We start from the raw sequence: 12697 nt of genomic DNA on the forward strand, positions 1-12697 counted from the left end.
AAGCACGGCAGGCACGGCAGGAGTGAAAAAAGAAAAGAAAAAAAAACTGGTCACAGTTGAGTTTCAAACACGGGACTCTGGTTCCAAAGGGCTACTCCTTACAAGCTGAGCTAATGACAAAAAAACAAATTCATGATTTATGTACGTCTGTTCGCCTCAAGATGTCTAATTATTCTCATGTTCTGCCACTCCCTTTCGGCCGCAAAATAATCCAAACGTTTGTTGTATATAAGCTCTGGAGAAAGTTTGCGACTATACGTTGCGGCATCTTCGTTAAGAAGTAATAGCCACAATTTAATTATTCTGCAATGCACGTTTTTCCTTGTCCATCTTCATTCAACGGTGAAAACACACCCAGCTTCTTGAAACAGCAGTAACAGTGAGGAGCCGACACAGCAGCGGCTGCATATGTGTTTCCTCTAAGATGAGCAGCCGATGATCCGAAAAAACAACCAAAGCACTGGAATGTGATATCACCACATCTTAACTAGGAATCGATTCACAGCGATCAAACAACCCTAATTCAAATTGTATGGTTTTTAAGACGCACGATACTGTGATTTGAAGCATTGAGTGGCTTCTTCGAAATTTCAACTTGCATATTCTGTAAAAAAAAAATAAAAATCTTTGTTTACTTGATTTGTGCTGGGCCGAAATGTTGCTGGTTTGTTGCTCACTGGTTTAAAACATGATTTAACATAAGGCTTAAGAAGGGACAGACAGGAGGACCCCTCCTGTAGGGGTTCATTTCACTACAATGCCTGATTCACTGCACATTAACGTCAATTAGCTAACGTTAGCGCTTGTTCCAGCAGACCATTGCTAAATCAGCACGACACAAAGAATAAAGTCAATTTTAACACCGCAAGGTTCCATGTGGAAAAACAATGGCAGAGAGAAACACACTTACTGGCAGTTTGAGTTCCATTGTTAATGGGGGAGCGGAACAATAAATATCAGCAGAGCCGCTCTACTGCGTCGCTTTTTAAAGTCTTACATTGTGTTTATATGCTCCTATTCAAAGATGTTCCATGTTCTCCGTGGACACCGTATACATTAAGTATACACAAAACATTATAGGACTATAATACCCCACTAAACTCTTTATGTGTACAAATATGGCAACATATCACAAACCCCACCTGTAATCCTTCTTATTGAGGTTGGTGAAGCGCAGCGTATCGTCCATGCTGCACGTCACCAGGTCATCAGCTCCGTCAGTCACCATCTTGGTCACCTGGTTGCTGTGGCCCTTACCAGAGAAGCAGTCGTTCTCTCCCGTTTCTGCATCCCAGTAATGTGCGGTGAACGTTAAGAAACAAAATCACTCCTTGGTCATGGATATTTTAAGTTGTATGGGGGGAAAAAAAAAAAGTGATGGAATATGTGGAGCTGGTAAGACATTGCTTCATTTCAGCGCCACTGAGCGAACCGTAGAGGCATAATCACCTCAAAACTCATCCAATGTTCGTGTTTAGAAACACACCTGCACGCACCTTTCATATTACAACCCATTCATTTTCAATAAATTGTCATTTTGTAGCTCTGCGTGATCCATGAAAAGGATATTGATGTGTCCATCGTGACTCCCCGAGTAGATGTATGATCGCCCGTCACTTTTATGAACTGTCAGACAATGAATGGATTTGCTGTGACCCTGGAGAATGAACAAGCAACATGTTACAATAACCCTCATCTCGAAACAAACAATAGATCTAGTTAGTTTAACTTTCACTACAGAAGGAACTAAATGACGTCTGAACACTCACAAGTCCAATATTATGCATTCATACGAGTAATGACTAATAGGGATCGTTCTAAACTAAACTATACTACACAGTTACACACATCTGGAGATGGTGGTTTGCACATTACACAATTTCTTTTGTTCATTTTAGTCAGCTTAAGGATTTCAAAGTTTATTTGCATCCAAGAAATTTAAAACCAACAACCTTTAAAAATGTGAGAACCTGACCTTAATGGTGCGTATGGGCCGGTCAGGGTTGTTCTTGTCCAGGTAGTTGATGTATCCTGACAGGGAGATGCTGAGGAGGTGGTCTTTCTGCCACAGGCAGCCCAGCTGCTGAGCAGTCACTTCAGTGCCCATGTTGAAGGTGCTGACAGCTGTACCTGCGCCAACATCCCAGAGCTTCACCGTCTTGTCCCCCGAGGCAGAGATCATCTGGGAGCTGTCAGGACTCCAACTGATCTGTAGGATGTAAAGGGAATGCATGATAATATGTATTTTAACACAATTAAAGTGCCATGTTAAGGCAGATCAAGAGTGACAAACTGCAAAACAATTGTGAATAATTTGATGCGAGATGACAGAGTATTAGGGTCTCATTGAGAAAAACAAAAGTCACAGACTTCAAGAATAAAGTCTTACTTCACGAGATTAAAGTCATACATTTACAACTTTAGAAAGAACCAGGCAAACTTGGGGAAAAATGCTTTTGTGGAGGAGGAAATAGCTGGAACTGGTCGACTGCAGGGTTATCAGTATCAGCGGGCCATTCGGAGGGTGGTTTCTCTAGTTTATCATCACAATCACTGGCTTTCGGCTAAATACGCCAGACTCCTCTGTTAAATATTGACATTTTACAAATTTCCTTGCTAAATGTTGGAGATTAACGCTCATGACTGATCCAGTGACGACACTCTCGGCCAATCAGCAGCCGGCAGTCTTATTTGGCATCATCTCAGTTGCTTGGAACCTCACCAAAGCAGATACTTAAAAAAAAAACAGTCATCATCTACCGCTTTATCCTCCACCAGAGGGTCGCGGGGGGTGCTGTGCCAATCTCAGCTACATCTGGCGATAGGCGGGGTACACCCTGGACAGTTCACACACACAGATAGAGACAAACAACCATTCACTCCTATGGTCAATTTAGAGTGTCCAATTTACCTAATCCCCACATTGCATGTTTTTGGACTGTGGGAGGAAGCCGGAGAACCCGGAGAGAACCCACGCACACACGGGGAGAACATGCAAACTCCATGCAGAAAGGCCCTTGTTCCAACCGGGGCTCGAACCCGGGTCTAGTGCTAACCACTACTCCACCGTGTGGCCCCAGGTACCAGGTACAATACTTAATAGAAAAGCAAAAGATTAGCAGAGTTGAGCTGTGCTGTGCTGTGCTGTGTCGAGCCATGCTACAACTGTGTAGTGGAAAAGTGCCATTCATCCTAATTAAGTTAAGTCATGATAAGACATGGTTGTATAGACGAATACGACAAAGTACCGGAAGTAAACAAGCCGCCATTGCTGCGGTGGCGTCTCCCTCCAGTATACGCGCGATTGAATGGGAGCCGTCATAATCAGTGTATCTTTCAACTTGTACCTGTACATGCAGCATTCATTTTGACAACGATGTCTAAGAAGTCAGGAAGAACCGGGCAATTCTCGGACGCTCCAACAGCAGCCACCGCAGTAATGGCGAAACACACAAACAGCTCGCCGGATTCGTCTATAGGAAGTTTCTTAAGACTGCGACATAAATATCAGTACAGGACACACTAATAACTGATCAACTTTTCATAACCAATACTCCTGCCTGACTCTAGTTACCACCACAGATGTAATTCTGTGGGAAATAGAGATGACTTAGTTTATAAAGACATAAAAGGTAAACGCATTTGTATTTACATTAAAAAAATAAATAAATCAAAAAAGAACTCACAGCATAGATTCCTCCATTGTGGGCCTTCTCTCCACCCAGGGTGGCAACTTTCTCACCAGTTTTTCCTTGATAGACGTGAATCTGTGAAAATTAAAATCATTAATAAAAAGACATGGACACCTTTTGGACTTCAGTCAATCAGAGTTCAAATGTTCTTCGACACTCACCTGGCCATCAGCGCCAGCTGTGGCAAAATGATCTCCATTGGGAGAGTAGCGGACGCAGTTTACAAACTGGCTGTGATCCTTTAATTATCACCAAGGACAGGAGAAGAGAAATTATAGAAATTATTCATCATGAAAGATTTTTCACTCTCTTACAATTCCAATATGTTATGAAAAGACATGATTTGCCAGTCAAACCTGCAAAGAGAAATGTAAAATTAAGCATTCAACACCTGACGGTCGCAAAACTTTTCATTTCAGATGAAATTGAACCTTTGTTAGTTTGGCAGCAGCAGCATAGACATTATCCCAAAACAAACAACATGATAAAAGCATTTCCACACAAAAACGAGTCTAGGTCAACAATTTAGAAGTGATGAAACACTTTTTAAAAACGGGTATCACAGTGGGAAATCTTAAAATTGCACACTTGAATTTTAATGTAGACAATGTAGACATACCCTAGGGCTGCATGATACTAGGTAATTATGTGACAACGTTGCTGGATATTGCAATAACGATATCACCCTTAAATAAATTGAGGGTGCATTCACACCAACACAAGCCAGCTCTGATGCGCATCAAAGACGCAAACTCTGGTCCGCCTAAAGACGTAGGTCTCAGTTCGCTTCAAGTGAACCAAATGTAGGAAGCGCACTACAACGCAGGGCATTGTGGGTACAACGCAATTGCAATGTGTTATACGTTTCATAGTCCCGCTTCAGTCTTGTATTTGCAGTCACTTCATCTTGGAGTGTGTTTGGTCTGTTCACTTTATTGACAACTTGTCTTTTTTACATAGTTACGGTGGCTTTCTTCATCCTGTCTGTGATTGTTTACATGTTTGAATAAAGCTTCATTAAAAAAAATAAAGACGTTTACACACAGCGCATGATTAACAACCACTTCTTCACAATTTTGGAGTAGCAGTGCCACATGTTGGGCTGGCGTATGCACTACAGTGTGGATGAAGACATTTCTTGGAATGATGCCTTGTTTACAGAAATCATCATTTATGTTTTGTTCTTGTTACATACACAGCTCAGCTGCTCTCACTAACTATCTACATTACATTACATTACATGTCATTTAGCAGACGCTTTTATCCAACGCGACTTACAATGGAATCAAGTACAATTAGCCAGGGGTTGAATCGAACTCGCGACCATGATGTCTTTGGTACACAAGGTAGGGTCTTAACCACTGAGCCACTCCACCCCACATCTGCCTCTTCTGGCACCACAGCGCCAACTAGCAGGAATTACTGGTAACTTATTACTGTGAACATTAAACAAGTGTAGACAAGATGGACAGCCATTTAGTGAGTAAAATACACTAAACTGGCTGTATACTTGGAAGGTAATACTTTGTTTTTGAGGCAAACATCTTTACAATCCGAAATATGACGCACACAAAAAGGTACAAAACAATAATAAAACAATTTTTAAAAACAAAATGGCTTCTACAGGCAAAAGTCAGCATTGAGTATCGTCCCCGTTTCCACTGCTATTTATCAATTCAAAGGATATTTTTACAATAATTGCAATTACTTAGGTCAGATTAATCATGATGTGAAAACCCCTGGCATATAACTTACTCCTAAAAATACTAACATAATAGAATTATTATATTGTAATATTATTATTATAATATAAATAATATTAATAATAATATTTTTTATTATAATGATATTTTTTATTATAATAATAATTTATGGGGTAAGTGGGTTTACGTAAGATGGAAACAGACAAACATGGCAACACTGTCAAAAACCACCAGTGTATGACACAGAGCAAAATCCACTGCCATAAATGTGCGCGTTCGCTGTAGGCCATTATTTTTGTTAGACTGTAAAGTCAAAATTATGTTCATCATTTGGTTCACTTTTTCCAAGCACAGGTCCAAAAGAAATTCAACTTGAATAATAAATGCTGAAACAGAGTATCCCTGCTCAAATGCTGCTCAAACAAACACTACTTACACGTAATGTTGACACGAACTTGAAGGGAGGCCCCTCGTGGAAAACAGAGAAGGCGTCATCACTGCCGGTGATCATACGGTACGGGCGACTCGGCTTGATGTCAACAGAGTTGATTAACTTGGAGTGGCCGTTAATTCCCCCCACGCTGGAGCCAGAATCCCACAGGAACACAGCCCCAAACCTACAGGAAGACATGAGCAGGTCTGTGTGGGAGAGAGGAACAAGAGCTTTGTCCTCTAGGACCGTGTTTCCCCAACCCTGGTCCTCAGGGAACACTGCCCTGAATGTTTTAGATGTTGCCCTGCTCCAACACACCTGATTCAGATGATCAGCTCGTCATCAAGCTCTGCAGAAGGCTGATAACGACCCGTTATTTCTAAAACATCAGTGCACGTTTGTTCATAGCATGAATATACTCACTTCTCTCGTCCCTCTCCAACAACAGCAATCCTCTTGCTGTCTTCTGTCCATGCAATGTCCTTGATCTTGCCCCCAAAAGGGGCGTACTCGTACTTGAGCATGTGCTCCTTCTGAGTGGTGTCCCAGATGCGGATCTTTCCAGATTCATCTTAAGGGTTTAAAATTCCATAGTTTTATTATTCACAATAACATTACTGTGTTCAAGGGATTTTTGAAGTGCGTTTGTATGAGATACTGACACAATCAGTGCCGACTGTGCCATAAATGCCAGGATACCAGCTTGAGACATAAGAGGATCGCTCTGAAAAAACAGAATTTAGCTAATTAATAATAAAAACCTTTACCATGTTACCATTATAGAGCCTTTTACTGACTGGAAAGTAGTGCTGGGGGGTATGCCGGTTCATACTGAAAACCGGTACTAATGTATGCAGTTAAGCATGTGCACACACACACTTGACTGGTCCTCTCACTGGAGCACTCATTCATGCTCATGTACAAAACAAATGATATTGTATAACGTGAAACCATTGAAATTTTAAGAAATACAATGTTATAGTCAGAAAAGGTTTTCTAATAGCAAGATAAAGTGGTGGAAGTATTTTTTAAGATATCATAGACTTAAGCAGGCACAGATTTTATTAGGCGAGCCTTTTGTTTTCCGTGTCTCAAAATGGTTCCTGGCACAGGGGGTGCCCGCTGCACAGACTTCGTGTCAGTGTCTCATAAAACTTAACAAAACGGAACTATCACTTTAAGTACATGAATGTTTGTTGAGACAAGATCATATCAACGATGTTTACCTCCTGATGCAATGTAGTATCCGCTGGGGGCATACTTGGCAACAATAACTTGGTGGGCATGTTCCGTGTAAATATCTGCGATCGCAGGGTTCTGTAAAACACAGGAGTGACTTCAGAAGGGTTGTGTCTGACAAATGACTTATATGTGGATCAACCTTGCATAAAATTAACACACAGCTTTGTACTAGGTGTTAAAGACACTGTAACCCTAGTGTGTAGTTACAAGTGAAGAGGCTGTGTATCATTTGGCTGTGTCATTGTGTTGCATGTCATATGAAGACAGAAGAATGAGGCGCACACTGGCAGATAACAATAAAGCAGCAGCAGCAGAACTGCCACTTCATGCTGAGGGGGACTCGGTGTGCGTTCCATTAATAGACGGAACACGGAATTTCCGAGCAACCTCTCCAACCAACCAACATAGGATTGCAAGGTGGTTGTTGCCATACACACACTGTTACTTTTACTGTTAACAGCACTTCTGCCCAACTAGTTTCACAGTAAATCGAATGTACACATAGTACACTTCTAATTTTTATAACAGCCATTAGGGCTGCACGATAAATCGTTAAAAAACAAAACAAATTGTGATCTCGAACCATAACTACACAAAATAAGAGAAAAGTGTGTGCGAAGTGGAAACAAATACAAAATGGATGGCGATGAAAACCCAGGTGGTAGTGACGAGAATCACACAACCACGCGACACGAGCTTGTGCCGAAAAAAGTTTTGCATTCAGCTTGCGATCACCGGCTTTCAGCAGTGTTGTCACTAAATACACCAGACTCCTCTGTTCGATGATGCGATTTTAGACATTCCTTCTAAATGTTGGAGATTAATCCACGTTTTCAGGATTTGTAAAGTCTTTTTAACTGATCTACAGTTCGGCATTGTTTCGGTTTGATTCTTGTGACCTGTATAATCTATGTAAGAAACATTTGTATGCCAACAATTCAGCAGCAGATTTTATGTTCAGCTGCTACACCAGGTCAAGATAAACTGCATAGGCCATTTACCAGGCATAATGAAACTTGATCACCTTTCTAGAGTACAGCTTACAGAGGTGTGTGTGTGTGTGTGTTTGTGTACAGCAGTAACATTTAAACCTTTTATTTTTCAACCTCAAATTTGATTTTTGAGGTTGTGTGAACTACTGTAACTAGAGACTTGGGTTGTAAAAAAGTAAATGAACTTACCTCAATGTTCCTGATGATGACACACTTCCCATTGGTATACAGGAAATTGTTGCCTTTCGGATCCCCACCAATCACCTTTGAAAATCCCCTTTGCATCTGTGGTAGACTGGCAAATACATGTTCTGAAAGTTGGCACAAAAAGACATGGGAGTTAATGTGAAACACTGAGGTTGATGCAACTGAAATAAACATGTATGTAAAGGATAGTTCAGGTTCTTGAGGTGTGAGCTGGATCAGCAAGAACCTCTTAGAAGAACTTTACAAACATACAATTCATGAGGACACTGTGATGCCAGGCTACAATAAACATTGTCAATACATTATACAATAACAAGAGTAATTTCCAGGGCATAATAGCTGAATGAAAACAAATTCAAATTAGTATTTATAAAACCCCTAAACACAGGACCTTTACACACTACCCTTGCTTTAAATTATAGTATTTTAAAAGGATGAGAACTTCATAAAATATCGAATGTTCCCAACAGGAACTACTTTTGGATAAAACGACAAAAAATGTTAAACTGCAGCTTTTGTGCTTTGCGGTTTTTGTTTGCCATATGAACAACGAAACGTTGTTAAGTTGTTGAGCTCACGTTTTACAGCCGTAAAGACGTCGGTATAATCACTGCATTTCGCGAATTGAGTCCAAAAAGAAGAATAAATCAGAATTGTTATTGACAAGACTACCTTTATTTTCTTGTTACAGTGAAAGACAGTGCCCCTCCTGTGTGTGAGTTTCTTCCCCAGCAGCAGTTCCTGACTGTCTGGACATGTAATAACAAGGTGGTGTGAGCGCAACTATTTCCTCCATCTGACGTTGTCACAAAATGCCAACTTCTCTAAAAATTCCTGAATCAGAGGGGCGTTTTAAGAGCCGAGAACATTCACAATAATACATCTTAAATGACGTAGTACGACAATAACACGTGTCTGTGTTAAACAGCAGCAGTGAACGACTAAGAATTTATATTTACGACACGAAGTGTCAAATCGTTCAGCTATGTATGGGCGAGGCTAGCTAGCTAGCTAGCTGCGAGCTACCTGGCTGAGCAGCTCAAGCTACTGAAGAGCGTTGAGAATATCCTGTCAAAAAAAAACCCAGAACGGACTTACTCGCTTCATATGGCATTTTCCCTGATGGTGTCTTCCTTAACAATACACTTGTAAATGAATGAAAGAGTGACAGTGGAGATTCTCCGGCAGTTCACTCCTCGACCACTCAAACACGGAAGTGAGCGCACAGTCTGTCTTTGCCCATATATAGTAAACTCACATACTACGATTTCAGATGCTGCTCACCGGGGGAAAACTTCCCCCTCACTGAGGTCTGTCAGGCTCTCAGGCAGTGGCCAGGGCACCACAGGCAAGATTCTGGGTAAAAAGTACAAATGTAGTATATACATTATACCACTTTTTAAATGCATAGGGGAGTTTTAACACAATTATTAATAGAGCTGGTGTAGCAGTCTTTGTTAAAGTGTTGATGTTTGCAAAACCAAATGCCTTTTATAAAAAAAAATGCTGATTCTTACCAGCTTGATATAAATATGTGTTTCCAGCACACGAGACAAAATATCTGGTGTGAATTGTAGGGCAATTTATCTTCTTTATATAGTACAGTCTGGTTGGTTGATTGATTGATTGGTAAGGTTGGTGAGTCAAACGGTCAGTGTGGGTGAGTTATTTGGGTCAGCCTGTGGGTTGGTTAGTAGCTTGGTTGGTTGTCCAGTTCAGTGTTAAACTATATTGAACTAATACAACTCAACTAATACACCTTGGACTTCCATCCACAACCATGGGAACACATCACACAATCACAAAATCAATTTTTCCATGATAATTTAAAGGCAAATAAACTCAGTTTATGAGATCTGTAAAGATCCTCTGGATATTTTTAAGCCTGTCGCGGAATAATAGTTATTATGTCGCTACAGAGAAGAGCCAGGAGGGAACAAAGCAGGTATTGCCTGACAGGCAACACTCAGGGCAAAATCTATACCAGGCATTACATGCACTACTTGGGTCACCAGAGAAAATCCTGCTTGCATAATAAAGATTAACTGTCCAATAAGGAGCACTATTTGACAAGTATAAGAGTTGATCCTTTGATTCACGATGTCATGATGAGTTTTAAAATCTGATGTCATCCTGTGAGTCAGAAGAGAACAGACTGGCCTAGAATAGCTTTGGAAATCACCTGCTCTATTTTGTACATACCCATTCCAGGGGGCAAATCAGCTGTTCTCATCAAGATGGACAAAAAGGCTACTGTTTGACCTTTGGGGCCCTGGGGACATCAACTCATCAGCCGCTTTGACTCAGTAAATCCATTGTATGTTCCAGGTACCTTGTCGACAGGACCTGTAGACGAGTCAAAAGTGATGTTTTTTTGGGTCCCCAAAGAAATTTGCAGATTGTGTCCTGCTTTTTAGTTGAGATGTATTTGTATTTGTTTTAAATAACATGCATAAAACCAAATATCTCTTGGAAATTATTTGTGTATCAATAAAAAAACTATATTAAATGTTGTTGCAAATATGGCTGAAAATGAGTTATGGACAAATTTGCTCTTGTCACAGTTGATATTGTGATTTGCGTCAGAATCGTTTGCCATCTTTAAAAAGTGGGTCCCCTTATAAAATTTGGGCAAACACAAGTCTGACATATCATTCAAAACGATGTGCGTGATAATGCTTCACCACAATTATTGTCATTCTATTTTACCAATATTGTTTGCACTGTGATTTTCTTCTCTCCAAATTCTCCTCATTCAACACAACATACATTTCTACCTGTTCTTCAGTCTATTTCTTTATGACCAAACCCCATCTTCAATCCAGGGCTTTTCACAGTGTGACACTGTGGGCCTGCCCCTCAGACAGCACCTGCATAATATCACTTTTTCAGCACAAGTATATTCAATTCAATTCATTTTATTTGTATAGTACTTTATTTGTATAGTAGTAGTATACTTACACACAACATTATTTCAAGGTACTGCACTTAGTAAGGCAAAAACCTTTACAATATTAAAGAGCAGAGTACACCCAACAATTCACACAGTGAAAGTTGACATTTAGTCCCTCTGAGGACTTTATTTTATGAAAAAAGGATGAATTGTGTTCACGAGTACATCTTGACATGACACATCTTTAATTTCAAAATTGGATCTCTGAATTGTTTCTTTATTTAATTCATAAGCTTGCTTTATTCTGAATTTTAGACTATTTGACCTCATCTGGCCATCTGTGATTGAGTTTGACAGCCCTGCAGTTGAACCATCAACAAGCAGGTTGATGGTTCAACTGCAAAACAACTCGGAACTAGGGCTGCAACTATTATTAGTCTCATTCTTCATTAGTCCGCCTGTATATTTGTTTATAAAGTTTCAGAAAGTACTAAAATAGATCAAAGATATTCAAATATAAGTTTTTAATACTCATATTGATTTATAAATGATCAAAATAATCATAAAATACAATATCTGTGACAGTATGAAAGCAATAAATGAATAATTTAAAATCACTCTTTGCTCAACTACGGTACACAAATAACTTCTAGTCACAAATGTTATTTTCTTACCTTCACAGTGACTCCCCTGAAAAAGTTTGAGGACCCTGACTCATTTTGAAAACCTTTGATCTCAAGGGCTTTCATATAGATAAATCAAGTGAGCACGTAACTATACTTTTTTTTTTGTTTTCTCTCTCGTTTTGTGAGTGCATTTTTGTTCTTGCACTTTTAATCCCTTGCGTCTGTAGTAACTGTCGTCAAGGACAAAATAATTGTAATGACTGTATATGTAGGTGTGTTTATGTTTGTAAAAAAGGAATTTCTATTTGCATGTGTCTTCTTCCTCCAGGCAGCATCCAGCAGCCTGAGGAAGATCACCACATGGATTAAAAGTCTTGTCTTTTGTTTATATCGGAGGTTTTCAGAGCAGGAGGCGAGCGGGCCCATGGGAGATGCCAAACATTTCCAAGGGAGGGCTGTGTTTTTTGACAGAGTGAATTCCTTGTACGTTAACACATTCTTGCCTAAAACAAAGTTCATAATATAAAACCAGGCAATGTGATTTAGCATGTACTGACATTTTATGGACCAAACAACAAGAAAATGATTGATTAATTGATAATGGCATTTGCAGCCTTAGTTCAGAGATATGTTTGTTTTGAAGACAGGTCTTTGAAGTTTGCCAAACTGCAATATTATGTTATTTTTGCTCAATTTTTGGACCAATAGATCTAAAAAAAAAAAGAACCACGATAACCTTTCCCTCTAAAGAAATGAGTGAAAATGAGCTACTGAACTTGAGTGAGGGCGTAGTCTGAGGCGAGGTCCCGAGAGTGACACTTCAAAAAGAGGTTAAGCCCTATTTCACCGCCATTCTTCCTCCATGCACCTAGAGGCGCTGTTGCTCCACGGTACCTCTGTCAGCGCTGC

The 12697-nt window shown here is 40.0% G+C and overlaps 1 protein-coding gene across 1 annotated transcript in view; it reads right to left on the bottom strand.

The window, feature by feature from the left end:
- The window catches only part of wdr1 (WD repeat domain 1), a 13835-nt gene extending 4336 nt beyond the window's left edge, over positions 1–9499 (bottom strand). Inside the window, exons 1-10 of the mRNA XM_044024344.1 lie at positions 9368–9499; positions 8252–8373; positions 7055–7145; positions 6252–6399; positions 5832–6012; positions 3854–3931; positions 3687–3767; positions 1976–2209; positions 1570–1657; positions 1143–1299 (exon numbers count right to left, since the gene is read on the bottom strand). Coding sequence (XP_043880279.1) covers positions 1143–1299; positions 1570–1657; positions 1976–2209; positions 3687–3767; positions 3854–3931; positions 5832–6012; positions 6252–6399; positions 7055–7145; positions 8252–8373; positions 9368–9383 — 1196 coding nt within the window. The 5' untranslated portion in view covers positions 9384–9499. The remainder of the gene's footprint in view (positions 1–1142; positions 1300–1569; positions 1658–1975; positions 2210–3686; positions 3768–3853; positions 3932–5831; positions 6013–6251; positions 6400–7054; positions 7146–8251; positions 8374–9367) is intronic.
- Positions 9500–12697: the final 3198 nt, after the last annotated feature.

This window comes from Solea senegalensis, linkage group LG4 (genome assembly GCF_019176455.1).
Source record: "Solea senegalensis isolate Sse05_10M linkage group LG4, IFAPA_SoseM_1, whole genome shotgun sequence".
Classification (NCBI taxonomy): Eukaryota; Metazoa; Chordata; class Actinopteri; order Pleuronectiformes; family Soleidae; genus Solea; species Solea senegalensis.